Here is a 26,445-nt window from a genome sequence, read left to right as displayed (position 1 = left end):
CAAATTTTCATTCTTTTTCTGTCTTAAGAATTTGGAAAGAAGAAGATCTGGAAATTGGATTTGAGCATCCTGCAAGAGACAAGTTTGAGGAATAATAGCCACAAGGAAGGATGTGGTCAAGCAGTATATTGAATTCAGGATTGGGCCTTTGGCTCATATGAGCCATCCTATGAATAAATTCAGACTCTCCTTGCTTTGTTCTTCACTCTTCCCTGCACAGGAGCTACTCTCTTTCTATCTGGGCAAAATCTTAAGGTGAAATATTGCTCAAAGCAAAGTGTCTTAGAAGTTTTGCTGCTTGCTCAATGACAGCCTTGATCAATGGCTTGATTTTTAGCTAGGAAACACTTGTGCAGTTTTGAAACTTTTCTCGATAGCTATGAAGTCATAAAAACTAGAAACACTTTTTAAATTATTTTTTGGGATAAGGAAACCAAATTTTGAAGATAACAAATTATAAACTACAAACCTGCTTTCTCCACATTTGTGGCCATCTCACAAAAGTAAGAATAGCCCCAAATATGTGAAGTTGAGAGACATACAGTTGTACCGTCTTGGCAAATTGATTTATTCATTTTAAAAATTGCAATAACACACACACACCCTTTTCCTACTCTTGCACTGGCAGTACTGATCAAACCACAGAGATGAGAGTTTTTTAAAACACACACACACAAAGACACCCATTCTGAAGGCGGGCAAGTTGGAAGTGAAAGGCAAATCTTGTTATTTTACTAACAGCCTTGTAAATACAAACTGCTGTACCAGATGTACCACATCTTTAATTAGCTCTTTAAAACCCTTCAAATATCGAACAGAAGGCTTAAAAGCTCAACCACAGAACTCAAGTGCACAGTCATCCAAAGCCATGCCTAAGATGCACACTCCCTCTAGAAACACTAAGAGGAAGAGATAACATTATGCAAGTCCTGTTGCAGTAATTTGCTTACTAAAACAATTTATCCAATATTCACACCCTTATCTCATGGAAAAATGAGACTGCTGATCTGCATCCTAACTAAGCCATTATAGGATATTCCACAGATCAGTTACCAAAGGATACTGGGAGTGGAGTAGGAGAAAAAGAAGAACATACTGAAATCTAAGAATGAATGCTGCAATGTTCAATTCTATCTAGACAATATATGATTAGATCAAAATAGATTTTATTTGAAAGAAGTAGGGAAACACTTGTTTGAGTTTTAATTTTTAAATGGCATGATGAATTTAAATTATTAACCAGCAACCTATTCTGCAGGAATGACATTACCAGCAGTGGCATACTGCCATTACTTAAAGGGTTCCTGCTCTGATTTCAGGTTGTGTGCAACTCAAGTGCAATGAGACAGCCCAAAATCTAAGCAGAACTCTTTACTCCACGGTAATTTAGTGCTTAGCCCTGAGGTGGTCAAGTGACACCACTCTCACTACACCAGAAGAGCTACAAAGCAGAATACACATTGTTACACACACTGTCAATAGAAAAAGGATCTCACCCAATTGTTCCATTAAAACTTTTTGAAACACTCTGAAACCCTGAATTTTTTCCAGTTGCTGCAACCTCTCTGACACTTCCAGTAATGCTTACTGCATGGACAAAACTGTTAGCTCAGTCATTAAATAACTGAGTCATTAAATAAAATTAACAAAAAGTGTCAGAAGCACTCTGAAGACTAAGAGGTTACTGTATATCTGCCTAAGCATTTGCAGCTCACTTTATCACATGCATTTGATGAATCTGAGGAAACTGACTGCAGTCCACAACAGATTATGCTAAATAAAATTGGATTGTCTTTAAGGTCTTCTTCACGGATTGCTGCCTTGTCGTGGCGAAGGGGCTGGAGTAACTCAGGGAAGCTATGGGCTATGCCGTGCAGGGCCACTCAAGACGGACAGGTCATAGTGGAGAGTTCTGACTAAATGCAATCCACCTGGAGTAGGAACTGGCAATGCCACTCCAGTATCTTTGCCAAGAAAACCCCATGAACAGAAACAAAAGGCTAAAAGATATGACACTGCAAGATGGGACCCTCAGGTCGGAAGGCGTCCAACATGCTACTGAGGAAGAGCGGAGGAGAAGGACAAGTAGCTCCAGAGCTAATGAAGTGGTTGAGCCAAAGCTGAAAGGATGCTTAGCTGTGGACGTGCCTGGAAGTGAAAGTCCGATGCTGCAAAGAAAAATACTGCATAGGAACCTGGAATGTAAGATCTATGAACCTTGGGAAGCTGGATGTGGTCAAACAGGAGATGGCAAGAATAAACATTGACATCCTGGGCGTCAGTGAACTAAAATGGACAGGAATGGGTGAATTCAATTCAGATGATTATCATATCTACTATTGTGGGCAAGAATCCCGCAGAAGGAATGGAGTAGCCCTCATAGTCAACAAAAGAGTGGGAAAAGCTGTGATGGGATATAATCTCAAAAATGATGTCAATACGAATCCAAGGCAGACCTTTCAACATCACAGTAATCCAAGTTAATGCACCAACCACCAATGCTGAGGAGACTGAAATTGAACAATTTTATGAAGACTTACAACACCTTCTAGAACTGACACCAAAGAAAGATGTTCTTCTCATTCTAGGGGATTGGAATGCTAAGGTAGGGAGCCAAGAGATAAAAGGAACAACAGGGAAGTTTGGCCTTGGAGTTCAAAACAAAGCAGGGCAAAGGCTAATAGAGTTTTGTCAAGAGAACAAGCTGGTCATCACAAACACTCTTTTCCAACAACACAAGAGGCAACTCTACACATGGAAATCACCAGATGGGCAATACTAAAATCAGATTGATTATATTCTCTGCAGCCAAAGATGGAGAAGCTCTGTACAGTCAGCAAAAACAAGGCCTGGAGCTGATTGTGGCTCTGATCATCAGCTTCTCATTGCAAAATTCAAGCTTAAACTGAAGAGAGTAGGAAAAACCACTGGGCTAGTCAGGTATAATCTAAACCACATCCCTTATGGATACACAGTGGAAGTGAAGAACAGATTTAAGGAACTAGATTTGGTGGACAGAGTGCCTGAAGAACTTTGGATAGAGGCTCGTAACATTGTCCAAGAGGCAGCAACAGAAACCATCCCAAAGAAAAGGAAATGCAAGAAAGCAAAGTTTCTGTCTAACGAGGCTTTAGAAATAGCAGAGAGGAGAAGGGAAACAAAATGCAAGGGAGATAGGGAAAGTTACAGAAAATTGAATGCAGACTTCCAAAGAATAGCAAGGAGAGACAAGAGGGCCTTCTTAAACGAACAATGTAAAGAAATAGAGGAAAATAATAGAAAAGGAAAAACCAGATATCTGTTCAGGAAAATTGGATATATTAGAGGAACATTTTGTGCAAAGATGAACATGATAAAGGACAAAAATGGGAGAGACCTCACAGAAGCAGAAGACATCAAGAAGAGGTGGCAAGAATACACAGAGGAATTATACCAGAAAGATGTGGATATCCCGGACAACCCAGACAATGTAGTTGCTGACCTTGAGCCAGACATCCTGGAGAGTGAAGTCAAGTGGGCCTTAGAAAGCCTGGCTAACAACAAGGCCAGTGGAGGTGATGGATTTCCAATTGAACTATTTAAAATCTTAAAAGATGATGCTGTTAAGGTGCTACATTCAATATGCCAACAAGTGTGGAAAACTCAACAGTGGCCAGAAGACTGGAAAAGATCAATCTACATCCCAATCCCAAAGAAGGGCAGTGCCAAAGAATGTTCCAACTACCGTACAATTGCACTCATTTCACACACTAGCAAGGTTATGCTCAAAATCCTACAAGGTAAGCTTCAACAGTATGTGGACCGAGAACTCCCCGAGGTACAAGCTGGATTCCGAAGGGGCAGAGGAACTAGAGACCAAATTGCTAACATGCGCTGGATTATAGAGAAAGCCAGAGAGTTCCAGAAAAATATCTACTTCTGCTTCATTGACTATGCAAAAGCCTTTGACTGTGGACCACAACAAACTATGGCAAGTCCTTAAAGAAATGGGAGTGCCTCCCCACCTTATCTATCTCCTGAGAAACCTATATGTGGGACGGGAAGCAACAGTTAGAACTGGATATGGAACAACTGATTGGCTCTAAATTGGGAAAGGAGTACAACAAGGCTGTATATTGTCCCCCTGCTTATTCAACTTATATGCAGAATACATCATGCGAAAGGCTGGACTGGAGGAATCCCAAACTGGAATTAAGATTGCCGGAAGAAATATCAACAACCTCAGATATGCAGATGATACCACTCTGATGGCAGAAAGTGAGGAGGAATTGAAGAACCTTGTAATGAGGGTGAAACAGGAGAGTGCAAAAAACGGTCTGAAGCTCAACATCAAAAAAACTAAGATCATGGCCACTGGTCCCATCACCTCCTGGGAAATAGAAGGGGAAGATATGGAGGCAGTGACAGATTTTATTTTCTTGGGCTCCATGATCGCTGCAGATGGAGACAGCAGCCACAAAATTAAAAGACGCTTGCTTCTTGGGAGGAAAGCGATGACAAACCTTGACAGCATCCTAAAATGCAGAGACATCACCTTGCCAACCAAAGTCCACATAGTCAAAGCTGTGGTTTTTCCAGTAGTGATGTATGGAAGTGAGAGCTGGACCATAAAGAAAGCTGACCACCAAAGAATTGATGCTTTTGAATTGTGGTGTTGGAGGAGGCTCTTGAGAGTCCCCTGGACTGCAAGGAGAACTAACCTATCCATTCTAAAGGAAATCAACCCTGAGTGCTCACTGGAAGGACAGATCCTGAAGCTGAGGCTCCAATACTTTGGCCATCTCATGAGAAGACTCCTTGGAAAAGACCTTGATGTTAGGAAAGTGTGAAGGCAAGAGGAGAAGGGGACAACAGAGGATGAGATGGTTGGACAATGTCATTGAAGCTACCAGAATGAATTTGACCCAACTCCGGGAGGCAGTGGAAGATAGGAGGGCCTGGCGTGCTCTGGTCCATGGGGTCACGAAGAGTCGGACATGACTTAACAACTAAACGATGACGTCTTTAAGGTGCCACAATATCTTTGCTTCCTCTTGCTACAACAGACTATTATGGCTGTCCCTCTTGGAATTAAAATAAACATGCATCTTCCTATTGCTTCTTCTCCGTGACAAAAGGATCTGAAGTAGAGAAACTGTGCAAAATAAGATGTTTTAAAACAATGGCTTCAGTGAATGATACAACATCATATCTAAGAGCCTGACTATACAGGGGGGGATGGTTGAGGTAGGCTTCTTCGTATTCCCCCCATGTTGATCATACAATCCAACAGGAAATGAGGATCAGCATCACAGAGTCCCAGAGCTTCTTCCCCACCGAAGATGCTTCTGCTTTTTAAAAAAATCAAATGCTTTTGTTTCAGTTCAAAGCATGTGATTACTTTGAACCAACACCAAAAGGAAGAACCAAGCAAGCACATGCGCACACACACAACACACACACACACACACACACACACACACAGAGAGAGAGAGAGAGAGAGAGAGAGAGAGAGAGAGCAGTAGAAAGGAAGTGCATCTTCCCAACTGCCTCCTGAGGGAGGACAAGGAGCTTGGACATGCACGCGCACACATATACATAAGCAGTACCAGCATTCACCTCTCTCTGCAAAGCCTCTCCCCTCCCAAACACTTTTTTCATTTTAAAATAACTTTTCCTTGGTGGGTAGGCCTGTTTGTTTTGTTTGTTTGTTCACAGCATAATGAGTTCTACCAGCCAGGAAGATAAGATATGGAAATAAGTGACTGAGGAAGGAAAGCCTTCTTATGACAGTCCCTTTGAACTGTGGCATTTCAAATAATCTGCAATTAGAAGGCTTTTTTTCCTCCTTTGCTTGTGTGGCCACATTGTACCATGCTCAACACTCATCCTCTATCCAACACAACCCAAAGCTTTTCTTTGAAAATTCCCTTTGTGTCTACTAAAGGGTGCAGGGGACAATGTTGCCATGTTTTGAGGGAGGCCCAGCACCCCTTGGACTCCTCAATTTATCCCCAAATTCAAACTCACATACCTCTCACACATTTAAAAAGTTAAAAACTATATCTTTGGTCAGCAGAATGTGCAAGGGAGGGTTTAGTTCTGAAAAAAAATGTTAAGTGTCATATTTGGTCACATCACAAGAAGGATAAGGTTGTCTAGAAAGAAATAATGCTTGGACAGGTTGAATGCAGCAGCAAAAAAGGGGGAAACCAAATACAACATGGATTGACTCCCTAAAGGAAGTCACAAACTTGAGTTTACAAGAGCTGAGCAGGGCTGTAGATAACAGGACATTTTGGAAAGTGCTCCTTCATAGGGTCACTATAAATCAAGAAGCAACTTGAAAATATGTAACAACAACAACAACAACAAAGGTAACCCAGTTTTTCAGCCAATAAAAACCCAGTGCAGCAACCTTTGAACTACCTGGGGTGGGTGGGGGAAAGAAAGAAATGAAAATTATCCCTTTTACCTCTACCTCTTCAGCATGTGGCAGTTAAGCTGTTGGCTAACCTGAATAATGGCCCTTGGTTTCATCAAGATTGCCTACCTCTCCACTGAACCTTAGTCCTTGCTGTAAGAAAGGCAAAGTATTTCATTAATGGTTAAACTGCAGTACTGCAATGAAGACTCTGCTCATGACCTCAGTTTCATCCTGGGCTCAGGTAGCTGGCTCAAGGTTAACTCAACCTTCCATCCCTCCTAGGTGGGTAAACTGAGTACCCAGATTGCTGGGAGGAGGGCAAAGTTTAGCTTGCATAATTAAATTGCAAACCACCCAGAGAGTGGTATATAAGCAGCACACTTTGCTTTACCATTAGAAGTTTTGATTTCTAGCAATAATCAGGATTAATATTGGTGACTGTAGTTTCTAGATGTTTGATGGTCTACGAAACAAAACCTAAGCTTATTGAACAAAACCAAAGCTCAGCTATGTATATGTATGGATATCTTCATCTTCATCTGACCTACTTGAACACAGAAGAGACTTCCTTTCTGTATTCAAAAATCTCCTTTTCCTTCTGAAGCTTAAAAGAACCGTCCCTGCAAATTCAATTTCCCTAAATAATTCATCTCTTTCTTCGGCTTAATTTAGTATATCAAAGTCAGGCAGCGTGGAGACATCTGATATTTCATTTGTAAAGAGTTATTTTCAGCAAATGCATATTTCTCTACAGCAAGAGAAATGCTGTTTGTTGCCTTGGCAAGCTTTGCAAAAAATCTGTGAAGTGAAGCAAAAATAACTAGATTCAACTGGCAGTGACTTTAGACTGGCAGTCTTGTATGGCTAATAGAAGCAGCAAATGAAATGTTGCTTATAATCATCACCATCACCACTACCATCATCAAATGTACCTGTCTCTTTACAGGGAACAGGTATTGCAGATGCCTCCTCAAGTGGGCTTACCTCCAAAAAAAATATATAGGAAATCAACGAATGGTAGCAGAAATATAGAACAAATATACGATTATTACACTGCACAGAGTACCGTCTTGGTTAATAATACAATGTCACAGCGTCTATCCCAACATAATAAATACTGAGCTAGTAAAATGCACAAGGTGATGCATCTGAAGAATTCCACAAACCTGTTTTACTAAAGCAGCTCCTCCTGACAATCCCCCACTTGTCCCATCTCACAAGGTAACCACAGGGATGCAGTATTAGGGTCACTTTAAATTGATTCCAACTTAGGATTTTTTTAAGGAATTGGCTGATCCAATCATAAATGGCTTCAGTGGATCTACTATAGTAGGGGTAGCAGCTGAGCCATTTCCTGGCTTTTTCAATCATGGCTACAGAAGCAATATCCCACATTCATGAATTGTAAGTTTTTTTTTAAAAAAATGAATTAATAAATGTGTATCTCACTGTTGGCAACTCAAAATGGTAACTCATAGAGGTAAAATCAAAGAAAAACGAGTAGAACAGCAAAAAGTTTTGAAAGGCAATAAAGGGAAAGCAACATCACACAACAAGTCAAAGCTCCCATGAGCAACAACCAAAGGTTTATCTAAAGAGAGAGAGTCAGTACCTGCCAAGGGAAGGACCCAATTATGAGACCAACCAAACTTGGGAAGGAGTTTTTCAAAGCCTAAAGGCAGTCAGAAAGAAAGATGTAGTTACTCACAGTAACTATGCTTCTACAAGTGGAGATTCATGCTTCCACACAAATGGGGTTTGTGCCTGTGCAAAAGCTGGTTCAGAAAGATCCAGTCTCAAAAGTGAAAGTGTCTTTGGCTCTACCGCACCAGTGCATCCCAGCTCTCCTCAGTCCCAGTTGTCCACCGCAGGACAGAGGGCAAAACAAGAGGGGAGGTGGGTGGATACACAGATCACCACTTGAAGAAGCACAGAAGGGTCCTCAAGAGTGTGTGCTGGATGAGTGGAAAGGGAGAGAACATGTGCAATAAGACATTTGGTCCAGTCAGTGGTGAATGCACCCCCCAGGGAGTAGTTGTTTTGTGCATTGGAGTTGCTGGCAGTGGCAAAAATGTCCACTGAAGGTATGCTCCAGTGAGGAACGAGCCGGTTGTAAACAATGTGGGATAGTTGCCATTCACTTGTCTGAGTCATTGTTTGGCTGAGGCAATCTGAAACATGAGTTGCTACTGGGACGATGTGATGAGAGCCTTTTGTCATTACAAGCTAGGAGATAGAAGGATTGCAATGATCTCAGTCTGAGCTAAGACGGCCATGGTAGATGCCATGTGTCTCAAGAGGCGTCGTATGGAACGAGGCATTACATATTGGGCTTGGATGAGTTTTCGAGTGAAGTGTATGATATTGTCTGCTCTTGGTTGAAGGAGAAAGGCCCATGCTAGCTTTGCATTGAGTGGGACTGAACTTTCAGCCCCTAGCTCAACATTCAGATACCTAAACCACTGAGCTATCCAACAGTTGGTACAGACTATGAAATCTAACTAGCACTGTTAACTCTGTGGCACCAAAGGATCACAATGATTTTAGGCAGCAATTTTCAGTAACTCTACATGGAGATCCTTCATACCACTTAGTGGCCTCCTATCCCAGAAGTCAACTAGACCTGACCTTGTCTGGCTTCTAGAACCAGAAGAAACTGTTATGTTTAGGGTGGTATCATGAAAGCCATTCATGCAATTGTTCTTTATACCAGAGCACAGGTTGCTGTCCTCTGAAGATACCGGCCACAGAGACTGGCGAAATGTTAGGAAGAACAACCTTCAGAGCATGGCCAAAGAGCCCACAACAACCATTGTTCTTTATATGCATTCCTCTTTTAAAAATAACTTTCTTAATAAGCCATGTTGACCAGGTTATATTCTGGAAGTTGTTGTCCGAAGTTGTTGCTTTTCCACCTCTGGATGAACGAAAAGCACACTGTGCCCCAAAGTATGCCTATCCCATTCTAGAAGTAGGTAGATGCTCTTGGTGTTAATTAGAACTGTGCATATTTGTGGTTTTGAACAGCAAATCCCAGAATTCACCGGCCAGTGGCCATGCTGCCTAGGGAATTTTGGGAACTATAATCCAAACCCACAAATATGCATAGCTCCAGTGCCAATGTCCAACAGCAGCCACGTCAAATGGAAGCTCACTCCAGAAAGAGATGCAATTACTGTTTAGTCATTTCTTGGTGTTGTTTTCCCCTTCACACTAAAAGCCAGGTGCTGTTTGATCTGGCTTTATTTTTGCAGGATCAAGCTGGCTTCATGGTACAAAGCATATCTTGCTATGCATGGCTGGTAAGTTGGTAAACCAACTGTGACCCTCTCCAGTCTTGGCCATTGTTGTACTAAGATCTTATTCAGGCTGTAGTAATGCAGCCTCCACTAAACTGACAAAACAGGATGATGTGTCCCTGAAGCCTTCCCCTGAGTACTTAACAACTCACTCTTGGTCCATTCAGGCCTGTGTTACTTAAACTGGCTGGCTGAGTTCCCCAAAGTTTCAGGTAAGTTTTTTTCCCCCCATCTTACCAGGAGGTGTTGAGAACTGAAGCTTTATGCATCACAAATATGTGTTCTAACACTGAACCTGGCCTATCCCCAAAGGTTCCACAGCTTTCAGAAGTGGAGTAGAGCCTCTCATGTCAGGGTGGTCAGAATCTGGAATTACCTTCACAAGGAAATTTGCCCAGGACGAAGCATGGCAACTTTCTGACGTCAACTGGATACCTTTTTGATCTTTCAGGTGATGTTGTTAAATTGTATACAGTACTCTTGTTAGGTTGCTACTTTTATTGGTGCTTTTCTTTTTCTTTTTAAAGCGGTATTATCCTATCCTCTGGAACTGAATTAACTGTTATCATATTTGCCAAAAGTTTGAGCAAAAGGAATGAATTAAGTAGACTTATAACCAGCACAGAACACCCGACTATGTACAGATCGTCCTATAAAAGGAAGCAAAATATGTGGCACAAAGACAAGATTGCTCCCTATCTCACTTTGCTTTGTGGTTTAAAGGAAATCCTATAAGACTTATTTTTTTTTAAAAAAAAAATAGCTATGAAGTAAATCCATGAAAGCAAAATAAGTAGACTGGGATCTAACTAGAGCAGTACAGCCTTGGACAAGTCTAGTCATAACATTACAATCTTGGAAGGAAGCCTTTGAGTGCTACTGATTTCTTTGTGTTCTGCTGATACTACGAACCTGCTGAGATTGTGCTCCACAAGTTGAGATATACAAAACATATAACAACATTAGCCTTTCCCCCAACATGACATATAGTGACTGCCAAATATGGGAAGTCGTGATTACAGTATTAACATGCCCCCACCTCCAAACTTGGGTTTTTATTTCAATTTACATTCTTCTCAAGTGATATATTAACATCTAATCAACAATGACAGAAGACAACCAATTTATTGGAATTTCATATATAGCTATTTAAAAGAAAGAAAGAAAAAGAAAAATGCTCTCAATAAAACAGCTAGGAACAAGCTTCCAATAATATGTATAAATTAAAATAAATCAGTTTAAAGTAGCCACTTAATACAATCCATATGAACTAATTATATAAATATGTATAGGTAATAAACTTGTCAAATTTTGCCAGGCAGCTATAATCCAAGCAATTTGGCATTATTAGATTGTAAATTTGCAGCTTGGGGCTTATTAGGTTAATTTTTGTGCACTGCCTATTTTGGCCTGCTACTCTGTAAATAATAAAGATGATAGGTATCTTCGTTTTAAGCCCGAAATAGCAGGAAAACAGACACTGCCAGCGTGGAAGCTGGCTCTGCAATAGTACACCAGTTTCACAGCAAAAGAAGTGGGGGAGGACAGGAGGAAAAGATGAAAAATGATGCCATGTATTTGTCACTTTTCCCTTGGGTAAGTCACAAAAGATCTAAAATTTCAGTCATGTGCAATGATCTGCATAAACGGTATTTGCTGAAATGAATAACCAGAGAACAGCAGCAAGGAATCTTAAGGAGCGAGTGTCATATAAAACCTCGGGACTGCAACCTACAAGTCATTGACTCCAATCCCATTGTCTTTCCAGGAAGCTACCCACTGGATTTTCATAGCCTTAAACACATACAGCCATAACTGTCTTAACAGCTGCATTTGTCCTAACTGTTGAAACCTCCACTACATTTTGCCATATGGTGGTACCCAAGATCAGTTTACATGGAAAAACTGTGATTTAAGAACATAGCATAATGTTGCACGACACAGGCCTAGTTCGGGATATTCTTTGACATAAGGAATGAGAGGTAAGAAGGAATACTCCTACTTACCTCTTCTCTCTCACAGCCCATGTGGAAGAGTGGATACATTGTTGGACTAGGACTCAGGAGACCTTGGTTCAAATCACCCCTCAGCCTTCAAACTAAATGGGTGACCTCGGTCCCTTTACATTCTCTCTGTCTGACCTACTCTGCTAGGTTGAAGCCAAAGTGAGGAGGAGGAAAGCCATATGCATTGTCTTTAACTCAAGAAAAGTGAGTTATAAAGGTAATAAATTAATTTTAAAAGACTACTTTCCACTGTGGAGATCTGTTTCCAGCTCACATAAGCCCAAGTTTCTTTATATGTATGAACATCAGCTTAATGTCACTTAACAAGTCAGATCCTGGATTACAAATTGAAATTAAGCCAGAAAGAGAACTGTGATGCTACAGTAGTTGAATGTGAACTTGGGAATGGAGAGACCTAGATTCAAATTCACACATGGCCAGAAAACTTACTAGGTGAACTTGGAGAAGTCGCCATCTTCAACATAGTCTACTTCACCGGTTCATTGTGAAGATGAAAATGGGAAAGCGAATCATCTTGAGTTCCATGGTGGGGTAGAAATGTAACAAATAAATGCAAATAGTTATGCCATCAATTCAGCTCCAGGGCTGTCTAGGTACAGAGTGCTCAGAAATGATTTTTCATTCCTTTCTTCTGGGGGCACACTTGCACAAGGCTACAGAGGCTGTATCTTTTCTTGCAAATTGAACGCACAACCTCTAGCTCTACAATCATATACCTAACTCAATAACTATCTAGCCAATAACAAATAAATGCATAAAATTAATAAAAATATAGGTAAAATTAATTAGCTATCACATCCTACTTCAGATACGACAGGAAGACTGACAAAATACAAGCCAAAAACCTGGCTCATAGTTACTGTACAAGGGACAGATAAAGTGTTTTAATGCAGCCTTCTGCATTCCCTCCTGCCAAAGCAAAATTATACCCAGATGCTCAGAGATTCTGAGCAAAGGGGCAGGCTATAGTGTTGGCACCTTCACATCCTAACAAATGGCTACTTATTTTGCACTTTTTTGTCCCTTAACTGCACTTTGAGAATAAGCATTATGTACTCCTGTGCATTCTCAATTATACTATATGGCATAGAATTGTGGACTTTCATTACTCCTAAAGTACAGGCCACATACTATAGGCTACATTTAAAGGCTACCAAAAAAAAAAAAAAAAAAAGAATGACAGAAGTATTTGAAAAGTGGGCTAATTGATCCACATGGTGAGGCAAAGGAAAAAAGAGAAAAAAATCATAAAATACAGAGAGCTAAAATATTTTGGTCATGGAATAAGAAATGAAAACTACAGATGGCTCCATGATTGCTGAGCATTCAAGGTAAAATAAATCAGAAAGGGAGTATAGGAAGGAGAAGAACTTATTGGTTGAAGAACCTTGAGACTGGTTTCTGTGCAATACATCATCATTCCTTAGAGCTGTTGCATCCAAAATTGGTACAGCCATTATGACATCCACCTTCAGGTAAGAGAGAAGTAGAATAATAAGCTAAATGTAATGTTACCTTTCTTGGTCTGACTCCAAACTGAATCCTAGTTCAAAATACCTCTGCTTTGCATAATACATTCTTGTTTAAGAATGAGGAAGAGCGAAGTATAAAGAAAGAAGAGTGAGCTAATGAATTGTAATTATTTATATTTATACACACCCAAATCAGTGAAGCTCTCTATATACCTCCAAATAATCAGCATATTTACAGATTCCTCATAAATAAATATGTAGATAAACTTCTCTAGGCAACATGGAAGCCTCCAGATACCCAAGACTTGTTCTGGATAGCAATTCTGCAACTTAACACTTATTCTCAACCAATGGGGGTACACCCAGAGAGATGTATCAAAATATTGGGGGGGGGTGTGTAAGCTCTGAAAAAATATATTTGATGCTATAACACTGATCGATTTAAAACAATTCTGAAGACCCAATTTCCCTCCAAATTTAGTACTTTCACTCTAGTTTTAATAATGTGCCGTTTAGTCATTTCTGACTTATGGTGGCCCTTTTCAGGGTCTTCTAGGTATGGTGTATTCAGAAGTGGTTTACCATTATCTTTCTTTCTTTCTTTCTTTCTTTCTTTCTTTCTTTCTCTCTCTCTCTCTCTCTCTCTCTCTCTCTCTCTCTCTCTCTCTTTTCTTTCTTTCTTTCTTTCTTTCTTTCTTTCTTTCTTTCTTTCTTTCTTTCTTTCTTTCTTTCTTTCTTTCTTTCTTTCTGCACAGCTTGCAAAAGGCGACACAGGCTGGCTCTTCTCCCAGGTGGCACAGTGGAGAATCAAACTTTCGACCTCTGACTCTACAGGCAGATATCTAACTCACCGAACTCACAGTATTTCAAGTATCAGAAATAATGGTTTGAGTAGGCAAGTTTGAAGGGGAGGCATGAGATTTTAATGTTTATGACAAGAGAGAAGGGTTCCAAGATTGAGCAACACCGCTGTAACCAGATCTGTTTGTAGGCTTTAAGAGATGAACCAGGCACTTGAGTGATTGGACAAAGTAAAAGGTATCTCTACCCAGCTGATAGGATTATGAGCACATCTGATGAGTGGACAAATGTATGAAAATACAGAGAAGAGATAAGTCACAGATCCTATCCCTAAACTGATCAGTTTCAGTTAACATAGCACTATTAACCCAAGGTGTGTTTCCAAGCAGTTGTAACCAGTTCTGACCTCACAAATCTGCACAGGAAGAACTTTTCACCTGAAAGGGCATCCTACTGCTTACTTACCACAATCCTACTAACTATACTTGCATAAGTAGGTTATGGATCTGAAAGGGACGGTGGGGACATGCATTTAAGTCTGTCCCCATAAGTCACAGCCGTCCCCACATTCTTCTGACATCTACAAATTACAGAAAGATTACTGAGGCAAGAATTTGTTCAACTTCATTTGCCAAAGAGAATAGGATTATTGCTTATCATCCTATACCTGTTATTCTTTCATTAGTTAATGAGATTTAAAACAAAACCCATAGAGAAAACCATTACTTGGCTGAATGATGCAGACACCACACATTTTAGTCTTCATTCGTCTTTGTCAATTTTATTTTAATTTTATTTACAACTCAACACACCATTTTAGGACTAAATTTTAATCCTGTCGCCTACAGTGGTTGCAATCTCTCTCCTTCAGTGTTAGCTGTAAACTTTAAGAGCCTGTTTAACCTCACCTTTTTAAAGGTGGGGACACCAGGTACAGTACAGGTACACCTCTGACCTCTTCCCAGCCAACCATTGGCTCATTACACAACCATTGGCTGCTATGTTCCAATCCATTGTCTACCTGACTTTACTGACTGTTCATGTTAATGTTTCAAGAATTTTGCTGATGCCAAGACACACAAAAAAAGGTATTCAACAAAGCTTGCACAGGATGCTTGTTCTGCTACTATTGAAGATTTCCCTCCCACAAACTTTAATCCTGAGGACCTAACACACATTCTGTACCACAAAATTCCACCTCACCTCTGATTGTACCCTCTCTATGCTAGAATACTGACCTCCTTTTTTCAGGGGCAGTGGTGGAATTTTTTTTACATTTCAAACCCTGGCCAATTTTCAAACAATTTCAGTGTGCATCCCAAAATCTGCACACCAAAGTTCAGTTTTCAAAGGCATGGATCTTCTGTAGCCCTGTGAGATTTTCAGGGACAGAAATTTCTGCAGTCCCCCCCCCTCTCTCTCTGTGTATGTGTGTGAGGGAGAGACTTTTCAGTCCTAGCAATAGAGAGAGGTTTGTCTCTCTCTCTCTCTCTCTCTCTCTCTCTCTCTCTCTGTGTATGTGTGAGTGAGTGAGTGAGTCAGACAGACAGAGAGAGAAAGAAAGAGACTTTTCAGTCCTAGCAATAGAGAGGTGTGTGTGTGTGTGTGTGTGTGTGTGTGTGTGTGTGTGTGTGTGTGTGTGTGTGTGTGTGTGTGTGTGTGTGTGTGTGTGTGTGTGTGTGTGTGTGTGTTCACACTGAACAAATGGTGGATATTATCCCATATTCATTTATACTTACTTTTCTCTCCAAAACAATGACCCAGATGACTAACACCATTCCAATATCAGAAAACATTCTGAAATTTTATTTACAATAAAATATGAACCCACTTCAATTTAAGACCTAAACAAGGCAGTTAATAAATACAGAATTTATGAACAATAGATCAAACCAAAAAACTGATGATAAAGTACAACTGATCTTCTACCAACAAATGCACATATACTCCACTCCAGCAGCCAGTATTCCAAACTATAGGGTCTACCATTAAGAAATTTCCACTTAAATGTATTTTCAAAATAATACAGGCAGGATACAAACTGGGTCTTTGTACATGGCCCTCATATTACTGCCCACTGTATGCACCTGTATGCATCTTATATATATATATATATATATATATATATATATATATATATATATATATATATATATATATATATATATATATATATATATATATATATATATATATATATATATATATATATATATATATATATATATATATATATATATATGGCAATTAAATTATTTGGTTTTAAACTATCATTATTAGTTCTAATTATTCTGATTAGGATCAATAGTTATTTTGAACATTCAGCTCAATAGGATTTCTTCCCAAATGCTGGTTCTGTGTGCACTATTTTTATTAGAATACAGCCAGTGATTCTTTGTACAGTGGTGCCTCCCTTAATGATTACCTCATTAAATGACGAAACCGCTATACGATGACTGTTCTGTGGTTGCAAAACAATGTTTTAATAGGCAAAATCTACAATTTGCTACGATCGGTTCCCTGCTTCGGGAACCGATTCTTCACATTACGACATTTTTAAAACAGCTGATCGGCGGCGTCAAAGTGGCCGCCCGCTGTGTAAAATGGTTCCCTGCTGTGTTTTTGGACGGATTCCTCGCTTTGCAGGCACCGAAAATGGCCGCTCCTATGGAGGATTTTCTCTGGACTGTGAGTTTTTCAGCCCATTGGAACACACTGAACTCGCTTAACGAGGATTTTGCTCTACAGCTATTTCGCTGGAACGGATTATCCTTGTTAACTGAGGCACCACCGCACTTTCTCCAATGTAGTTAGCAGATACAAAATGGTGAAGAGTACAGATGTGTTGTGTTACCTTACTCCATAATATCTTGGCCACCAGTAGAACAACCTATTGTCACTCCTTCACAATGGCCCGCATAACCATGGAACCTGTTTCATGGTTATGCGGGCCATTGTGAAGGAGTGATAACTATCCTGTTTCTAGCCTACACTTACCTTCCCTGTCTAAATGATATATCAGTAAGCTATTGTCCTGCTGTTGGAAACATATAGGTGTTATTTGTAGGTTGCTCTAACAACAGCCCCCTGTTTTAATCAGGAAAATGCTGGGTGGGGGAACAGTTAACCCCTTCTCCTCCAGCACCACAGTACCTTTGTAGTTCCCTTCCCTGGCTACCTTTCATCCTATAGGTGTATTCAAAAGAAAATAAGACAGACTGGAGAGCCAAGCACAGACTTCCAGTTTCTCACACAGAACGTGCCTAAACTATTTCAAGATACAAACTGAGAGAAACAGCAGTACCTCTCTACATTGCAATGATATTTTTTTCTAAACACTGGGATTGACTCGGATTATGTGATATATTTCAGCTTCCTAGTTACAGCAAAATATTTTTCACAAAAACACTGGTAGGTAAAGTTTGGGAAGTTTTTTAAGTTCTCGTCTGTGATTTGCTTCTGTGACAAGGACACTCATTCTGAGCATGTATACAGTGGTGACTCGCTTAATGATTGTCCCGCATTATGACAAAATCACTGTACAACAATCTTTTTGCAATCGCAAAACAATGGTCTAAATAGGGTTTTTTCGCTTTGCGATGATCGGTTCCCTGCTTCGGGAACCAATTCTTCGCAAAATGATTTTTAACAGCTGATTGGTGGTTTCAAAATGGCTGCCGGGTGCTTAAAATGGCTCCCCACTGTGTTTAGGGACGGATTCCTCGCTATACGGGCAGCGAAAATGGCTGCCGTATGGAGGATCTTCACTGGACGGTGAGTTCTTACCCCATTGGAATGCACTGAACGGGTTTCAATGCGTTTCAATAGGGTTTTTAATTTCATTTTACGATGTTTTCACTTAACGGTGATTTTCCTGGAACGGATTATCATTGTTAAGCGAGGCGCCACTGTACATGTGTGCATGCATGTGTGTGCATTGTACCTTGAATATGGTATGCTTTCTCTGTTTTTTTTATCTTCCTCTCTCAAGCCTGTAGCAAACTGAGATTAAATGTCCTATTAGTAATTTGGATATTTTAATGATCATACATCCAGTTTCACACTTCTACACAAGCAGGAAATTCTTGCAGCAGTTTGATATCCCATCAGTGAAGGAAAAGGAATCAGGAATGATGTATGTGTCTATGCCAGTATACATTAAAACTGTATTTATTTCTAATGTGACTTCATTTTTATGCCTTTAATGTTGTTTTACTTGTATTCATGTTTCCCACTTCGAATCTTCTAATAAGAAAACAAAATTCCATTGCTTTGCGTAGAAAAATTGTCAGTGTTTGTCTTCCAGCAGTCCACTGCAGGTTTCCTGCATAAATCTCTCCACACCCTTACAGATGTTCATATCTTAGTACAGATCTGTTTCCCTTGAGGGTCAGCCAAACCATTAAGAATCTATCTTTTAAGGTGGGAACTGCTGCTTAGCATCTGGTTGTGGAATACAATCTATATACCCAAAATCTGTTTAAAACTTCTTTAATATTTTCCCCAAAGCCACTCCTAAACTTCCTCAACAACTCAGGAACGTTTTCTTCCTAATGGGTCCTCAGAGATTAAAATCTGAGCACCTGCATTTCTGCCTCCAATATTTCACAAAGAAGAATACAAACTATACCATATTTATTTGAAAGGAAGCTCTATAAGGGGGCAGCTATTGCTAACAACATGTCTTGACATAGAATGTTTAGAGGGCTGATGAGTGGAAGAGAAGGGTATTTAGTTCCCAGAGTGCTACGGGGCATATCTAGCCTACTAAGAAACACAGGAGGTCCTATGTGATCACATGACTTTGCAGGGGATGGAGGTCCAACCTAAAGGTCGTGGTTGGTGTTCATCCATGCAGGGCTTCTCCTGACTGCCTCACATATGTTTGGGTAGCAGGAATCTCTTTCCACTCAATATGGAGTTGTAATCAAGTCAGACAGACACATTCCCTATGTGCAATATATAGGTTGGTCCATCCTGCTGAGGCTACAGTTCCATGGCATGTGTGATCCTCTCGTCTATGACCTAGGGACCATAGTGATAATTTGCTTCAGCCTTCTGAACATGAACATTTCTGAACTCCTCTTAATGTCCAGATAGAAGGCTTCTTCTGGGGAGTGAGGTAGGAAGAACAAATGTTGTTAATCCAAAAGTCAGCTGACTAACAAAATTGGAATTGTAAGTGGGAAGGGACCACAGTGATAATTTGCTTCAGCCTTCTGAACACGAACATTTCTGAACTCCTCTTCATGTCCAGATAGAAGGAATTGGTAGCATTAAATCTATAAATACTAGACCATGACTTAGTATTTATTTATTTTTATTTACTTATTTAAACTATTTTTACTTCACCTTTCTCCTTGAAAGACCCGAGCAGCATACAACAATGAAAGACAATATTTAAAGTTGAAAACAAGGAGTATACAATAGTGGTTAACATCACTAAAAGACAATATTTAAAACTACAAACAATGAATAAAGAGGCATCGTACATCATTAATAGGCATTAAGGCAAATATCAATAAGTATATAAATACTTTTTTAAAAAAATGCCACTCTGAGAAATGGAAAACAAAAATAGTACTAAAAATCCAGTCAAAGGAGTAATGCATAGCAATCTATCTAAACATCACACCCAGGTAGCTAGTTACAGAGGGAAGGCTTGCCTGAAGAGAAAGGTTTTCGATTGGTTGCAGAAGAACAGCAAAGATGGAGGCAACAACAAAAAAGGCCCTCTCTCACGTCCCCACCACATGCACCTGTGAGCATGGTGGGACTGAGAGAAAGGCCTCTTCTGATGATCTTAACCCAAAAGCAGGCTCATAATAGGAGATAAAGTCTTTGAGATAGTTTGGACCCAGGCCAAGTACAGTGGTGCCTCGACTTACAAACTTAATTGGTTCCGGAACTCTGGTCGCGACTCGAAATGGTTGTAAGTCGAAGCACCATTTCCCATAGGAATGCATTGAAATACAATAATCCATTCCATCCGCAGAAAAAAAAAATCACCAAAAACAAAACAAAACCAAACCACTGCAAGACCCATCGGAAACATGATTAATCCATTCCGGCCAAAGGGGGGGAAGCAAACAAAAGGGGGGCAAGACCTTTCAGAAAGCAAAAAGCAAACAAACTGTGCAGAACCCTTTGGAAATGTAAAAAAAGAGCAAAAAGCAAACAAACTGTGCAAGATGCTTCGGAAATGCAAAAAAGCAAAGCAAAAAGCAAACAAACCATGCAAGAACCTTTGGAAATGGGGGGGGGGAGCAAACAAACCCTGCAAGACCCATCAGAAATGGGGGGGAAACCCAAGAAGCAAACAAACCCTGCAAGACCCATTGGAAACGAGAAAAAAAAACCCAAAAACAAAGACTGCAAGACCCATCACAGCACAGAAACATAACCCCCTGAGCCCAAAAGCAACTGCAAAACCCATCCAGAACAGTTTTTTTAAAGCAGAAAGCAGCACCTTACTTTACCAGGCAGTCCAAAGCCTCCTCTGATCGCACACTCTCTAACTGCTGGGGCAAAAGAGCTACAAAGAAACAGCCTCCTTGCCACCAACGGTTAGCAATTCGAATTCCCCGCCTTTCCCCCCTGCCTTTTTCTGTTCATAACTCAAAGCTCCTGTCGCAAGTAGAAGCAAAATTTTGTGGCCGGAGCTGATCGTAACTCAAAATGGTCATATGCCGGGACGTTCGTAAGTTGAGGCACCACTGTACAGATGGGAAAACTTGTAAACCCTCCCCACAATACTGTTGGGTCACAGTTCATCATCACCCACTTGGGATACTGAATGTTGGGATTTCAGAAACATGGGAACAGCCACAGTTCTCCCACTCCTGGTTCAGCATTCTGTCTACATGAGGCTATTATGGGTTCATCTGCAACCTCAAATCTGAAGTCTGAGTCCAGATTTATTACTGTAGCTGAGAACCATAACAGCTAAAATGAAGCTAAGATGCTTAAAGCCAACTGATCTGAATGGGTTTACATGCAGATTCAATAGAATATGGATATGCACATAGATACATGAAAAAAATAGCTTCGTGAAACAATAATCTTTGTTGGGACTATCAAGGTACAGTACTTTGTTGCCTGAGGCAGAGCAGGAACTCCTGCTGCTGGCAAGTCATAGCACCTAATATAAGCATTTTGGTATCCAAGACTGCAAATCCCACAACCACTTTTATCCATCCGTGACCCCCCCCCCAAAAAAAGACCACTTCTTTTTGGGGCTTCTCAGCAGCAAAACTAATTATGCTGACTCATGTTTCTCAAGTAATCATTTGCATTTGAGCCAGCTGTGTTTTAAAGAGCAAATCAAGTTCTAAAAATGAAAACAGCCAGAAATTCATCCTCCAAAGCTCTCCTTCTTTCTACAGTTTTACTGAAACAGATTACAAAAGAATTCTTAAACAACTGAATCAACAGCCTAAGTGTAAACATCATTTGTCACAGGCACTGAAAGTGCTCCTACATTTGGGTTGCTTCTATGAACTTCACAGCATTATCACCGCAACTGTAACCACAATTATAATGGGGTTCAAAGAACTGCAGAACCAGTAAAGAAAGGGGAGAAAATGAAATCAGTAGAGGCTTCCAAGCGTAACATGCATTTGTTTCTAAAGCAAGCATTCAATTCCCATGCAACAGCTTAATGTTATGTGTGAGCCATTAAACTTGCTGAACTTTTCACACAAAGTATGGGTGGCTTGCAAAACTCCCAAAGTTCTGATAGTTTGCTCCTACCCTTTTCCTCCCACAAAAGCAAGAGACAAATTAGATATATTTCAGCCCAACACCCTTCACAGAAGTACATTACACAACATTTTGTCTTCTTACCCTTGGTGTGAACGGAAAGCAACACCAGCAAGGAAACCTGAAGCTGCCAGTTTGGTTCCTCTAACCAGTTCATTGCAGTAGCAGCAGCAACAGCAGGAGCAGCAGCTTCTCTGATTTGCTTTGGTTTAAATCTCTGCTTCCTTTCCCTTCCTTATTTCACTCAAGAGTCTTTTTTTTTCTCCGCTCCTGCCTCTCAGATCCTTGAATGAGTCGTGCCTGCAATGCCTGGAGAGGAGAAGGGTGAAAGACAAGCCTGTTACAAACTGGTTCTGTCACCACAGAGCCCTCAACGGATCACCCTCGTGGGGAAGACAACAAAAGGGCAGCAAGACTCCCAAACTGGACTGGATTCCTGAGACAGGAGCATGGAGTGAATCGCTGCCCACACAGGGAATTTGTGTAAACTTAAAGTTACAGCCAGAGAGATTGAAAGAGAAAGGTGGGGGAAGAGAGATTGCAGCTCGGCTCGCCTCTCCTCTTTCACACTCATGTGCTCAAAACAAAGCCACGAGATTCTGGAGGATCTAAAGGGATGCACAGAAACATCTTCCTCTGTGTTACCATGAACACAAAAGAACAGCTGCAATTACTTTTAACAAGCAATATAAAATTTGGAGCATTTAATTCTTTCTACTGACCAACAGAAAGTTGTACAATTTCAGGACCACCTAATTGCCTTCAGTTTGATGTTGTGGGCACTTTAAATGTTTATTTTTGTTGTTTCAAATGTTGCCTTATTCCTAACTGGGGGGGGGGGGGAATGGGAGTTGCATTTAAAATAAAACAAGTCCTAGCTCACTGTGTACTCTATTCAGCACCAGCCCTACAATAAAGCAGAACAAACTGACCACATAAAATTGCAAATTTTAAATGGCAGTAGTGGATGCTAGATAATCAGTAAGATGTTTTATTTTATTCTGTATGGTGATGGGTAGACACTATTCTGCTTATAAGGGTTTAGAAAAAGATGACCCAGTATGAGTGTGGGTATGCATATTCCCATTGCTGACTATGACAAAGTATTTGCCAAGGGACCTGATGTGGTTATTGGTAGACAAAGGCTTTGATTCCAGACATATTCCTTTAATTGGCAACCTGCACTAGCAATAAAAACCTGCAGTGAAAAGTTGGAAGATCAGGTTTCAGAGATTCTACTAATATGAACATGAGCATAAGGATGTCTCCTCTTTGCACTGTTTTTGATTTTGTACTCCAACAACCCTTTCAGAGCAGCACCTGCTATTTCAAAGAACCACATCATTATTAGTGGATAGATTTAACAACAATGTCTGATATGTACATGATACAATATTACTAGCTGACAATTAGAGCCTGCAAAGTTTACTTAGTAAAATCAATGAATTAAGTAATTAACACAGCCTAAAAACTCATGTTCTAAAAACCAAGTCCATGTAAGTCAGTGAAAATCTTAGAACCAAAGAATTCCAGAGCTGGAAGGGATTCTATGGCTCAGCCCATGCCAGTGAGGCACAGCGGGGAAACAAACTCCCTAATTCTGGCTTTGCAACCAGATGCCTAAACCAAAGTAACTCCTCCAAGTAGCAGAGACAAAAAATAGTTAAGAAGGGGATGGTGACTGTTGAATAACCTCATCCTCATCTCAAAATCAGACTACCCAAATACAAGCCCATCCCTATTCAACTTAAACTGGGTACAAATTATTAATTTTAAGCCTGACCCATTCTGAATTCCAGGTCTCTTAGTGCTTCTGATAATGTTACTAGCAATAGAAAAAGAGAAAACCTAGATGCCTCTCTGTCTATTCAAGACAATAATACCCCCAAAATATACCTACCACTTCCCTATGACTGCTTGTTAAAGAACCAGTGTTAAAATGTATCTTTTGCATGCATATTTCCCTTTCACTGCAGTGTTTGTATAAATATCTGTGTATCCAGGTCTGTATGTCCTGTATCTGATAAAAAGGACTACAGTGCAGGATATGAAAGCTACACGAGATAAAACATATTAATCCTTGAGAAGCCGCAAGATGCTTTGCTGGGTGTCAACAAAAGTAACTGTTTGGACTATAATTCTGAGAATTCTGGAAGTTGTGGTCCACCAATGCAACTTTTCCGAAGTTGAGATTTCCCGGAGGCTGCTTTTTCCTAGGGGTTCTAATCATAGAACCAGCTTCAATAAATCTACTGGATGAATGGTAAATTATCTATATAAACCCTACAGATTGAATAGGTGTACTCTAATTGAGACCAACAATTCAATTTAGGATTTGGTCTTTACTAAATTCCTCAAGGCCTGGGAAGGTACATTTCACATAGGTTTGAAGTATTGCTGCTTCAAGATCTAATGAAGGTTGCTGCAGGAGCCAGACTTCTATATTCTTGTTGTTACCTTGAACAGTGGCAGTTGGCCAGCACTGAATTAATTATGAGCTGGATTAATCAGGAATTGAGCTTAAATGTCAGGGTTTGGGGTTGTCACACAGTCTAGAACCTCTAAAGAAGTCACTCTGAACTTTTCTGTTTTGGACTGTAGGTGTACCTACGTTAGACAATAAGACGATAGAAAAAATAAGTTTACTGTACAAAAGAATCATTCATGGGATAATGCAATAAATCTCTGCTCCATATTTATAGAGGAGGTTATCGTTTTAACTATTATGAACAACTTTATTTATTTATTCATCTATCTGCCTGCCTGCCTGCCCGCCCACCCATCCATCCATTAAAGCAGACATGGGCCAAAATCATATTGCATGACTCAAAGTTGCATGTGCTATCACTGCGCTAGCACCAAGAGAGAAGTGTATTCCCAATGCATTTTCACCAGTATACTATGCAGTCAGTCATGCCAGGAATGCAATGTGGATAAAAATCATTTTTAAAAAAAATCAAATTGATTTAAATCAAATTAATATGATTTTCAAAATTTAAATTGTCAAAAAAGTTTGATTTTTTAAAAAATGTAAATCATGATTTAAATCATTTTTAATCAATTTAAATCAAATCAATTTGATTTAAATCCAATCCACCCAGTGGGAATGTGAGAAAAATTGCAGAGTTCCATAGCACAACTCCTTCTTGCCCAGGACATGTAAATTATGCTGGCATGAAGAGGATACTAGCCATTAAATTTTTATTTAAAACCAACAAAAGAGGCTACCCCTGAAAAATAATTTTTCATTTTTCTTCTCTTTTTCATTTTCCCTTTCCAGATTCTGGCTTCTTAATGAAACAAAAACATATTTATCATTTCTTGATAGAGTAAGATAACATGTTTTGACTCAAGCTCATAATGACTGTACTATACCATGGGGTGGGTTTCCTTCTCTTTCTTCCTTCCTTTAGTGTTGTGCCTGCATTACAATGCTTTTTGTCATCAAGCTTTGTCCATCTGAATTACTTCTGCTATGCAGTCTGTTAGTCCAGCCCACAAAGTTTTATGACTGACTGAAATCTTGTTGCTTAGCATAGTAAGTTACCCCAGGGTAGGCGCAGTGAATCAGTGGGTATCAAGTTCCATTGATTCAAATAGGTCTGCTCTAGTTGCAACTTAAAAGGCTCAGAAGCAGGAATTCAGCCACTGTGTACAGTGTGGTCACCACCTCTGCAAAGTGATACTGTATTCTACAGTTGCAAAATGGTTCTAAACAAAAGCCAACCCAAATGATCAAAACATGGAGCAACTTCCCTGTGAAGAAACATTGCAACCTATGGGGACTTCTGCTTTAGAATGGAAACAAACAATTTAGAGATACATGGCACACATAATATGTCACGAACCCTAGCAGATACAGCCATTGGTCAATGATTATGGATGTTGCAATGCAGTAACATCTGGAGAGCAATAGATCACCCATCCCCGGCATAAGGAAAAAAAGAAATGCTATTCTTCTTGGCCACAGAACACGGGATCAACTGATGAAACTGAATGGGAGGCAATTCTACTGAGGGAAAAAGGTAGGCAATCCAAAACAACTTAAAAGATGCAGATCTCCACACAATGCATAAACTATAGAACTGGCTACTATACAACATGGTGAGGGTCACTGACTCATATGGCCTTACCGCAGGAGATTAGATAAAGAAAAAAAAATCAGAGAGGATAGGTTTACCTACGATTACTAGTCATGCAGTATAATGCTATCTCCAGGACCAGAGGCATCCTATCTCTGGATATCAGCTGCTGAAGAACAACAGAAAGAAGGGCTATTAAGTACATGTCCTACTTGTGGGCTCCCCTGAGGCATCTGATAGCTACTGTGAGAAACAGGATACTTCTTGGTCTGATCTAGCAGCACTCCTCTTACATTCTGAGGTTGTTGTTGAAACTTTGCAGCAAATACAACAAGAAGTTCAAGATATCCTTTGACTAACTAATTTCTACTTCTACTGAAACAATATGCGGTATCTTTTTTCTGATGTCCTTCAAAATTGTTTTAAAAGTATTTTAAGCCAATGATTATTTTAATATATTCAACTGAAATGTAATACTACAATTCAGTGATTTTAAGACGTATATTTTACTTAATCATTTTCTAAGTGATCTTATGTCTCGGTTTTGAGGAGAATAGAAATAATAAATTACAAGCGCTGAATCTGAGGTTATTTGGG

General features: G+C 39.9%; 1 protein-coding gene across 5 annotated transcripts in view; it reads right to left on the bottom strand.

The window, feature by feature from the left end:
* The window catches only part of BMPR1B (bone morphogenetic protein receptor type 1B), a 276,193-nt gene that overhangs the window by 70,497 nt on the left and 179,251 nt on the right, over positions 1–26,445 (bottom strand). For 4 of the 5 annotated variants that reach the window (XM_073001909.2, XM_073001914.2, XM_078394599.1 and 1 more), the window contains one exon: positions 21,851–22,075. The exons of the other annotated variant lie outside the window; for it this stretch is intronic. In XM_073001909.2, coding sequence (XP_072858010.1) covers positions 21,851–21,923 — 73 coding nt within the window. In that variant the 5' untranslated portion in view covers positions 21,924–22,075. The remainder of the gene's footprint in view (positions 1–21,850; positions 22,076–26,445) is intronic. 5 annotated transcript variants of the gene reach the window in all.

The sequence above is a fragment of the Pogona vitticeps genome, chromosome 5 (assembly GCF_051106095.1).
Source record: "Pogona vitticeps strain Pit_001003342236 chromosome 5, PviZW2.1, whole genome shotgun sequence".
NCBI classification, from domain to species: domain Eukaryota; kingdom Metazoa; phylum Chordata; class Lepidosauria; order Squamata; family Agamidae; genus Pogona; species Pogona vitticeps.
The sequence above is the reverse complement of the archived record's forward strand: the minus strand, read 5'-3'. Positions and strand labels throughout refer to the sequence as shown.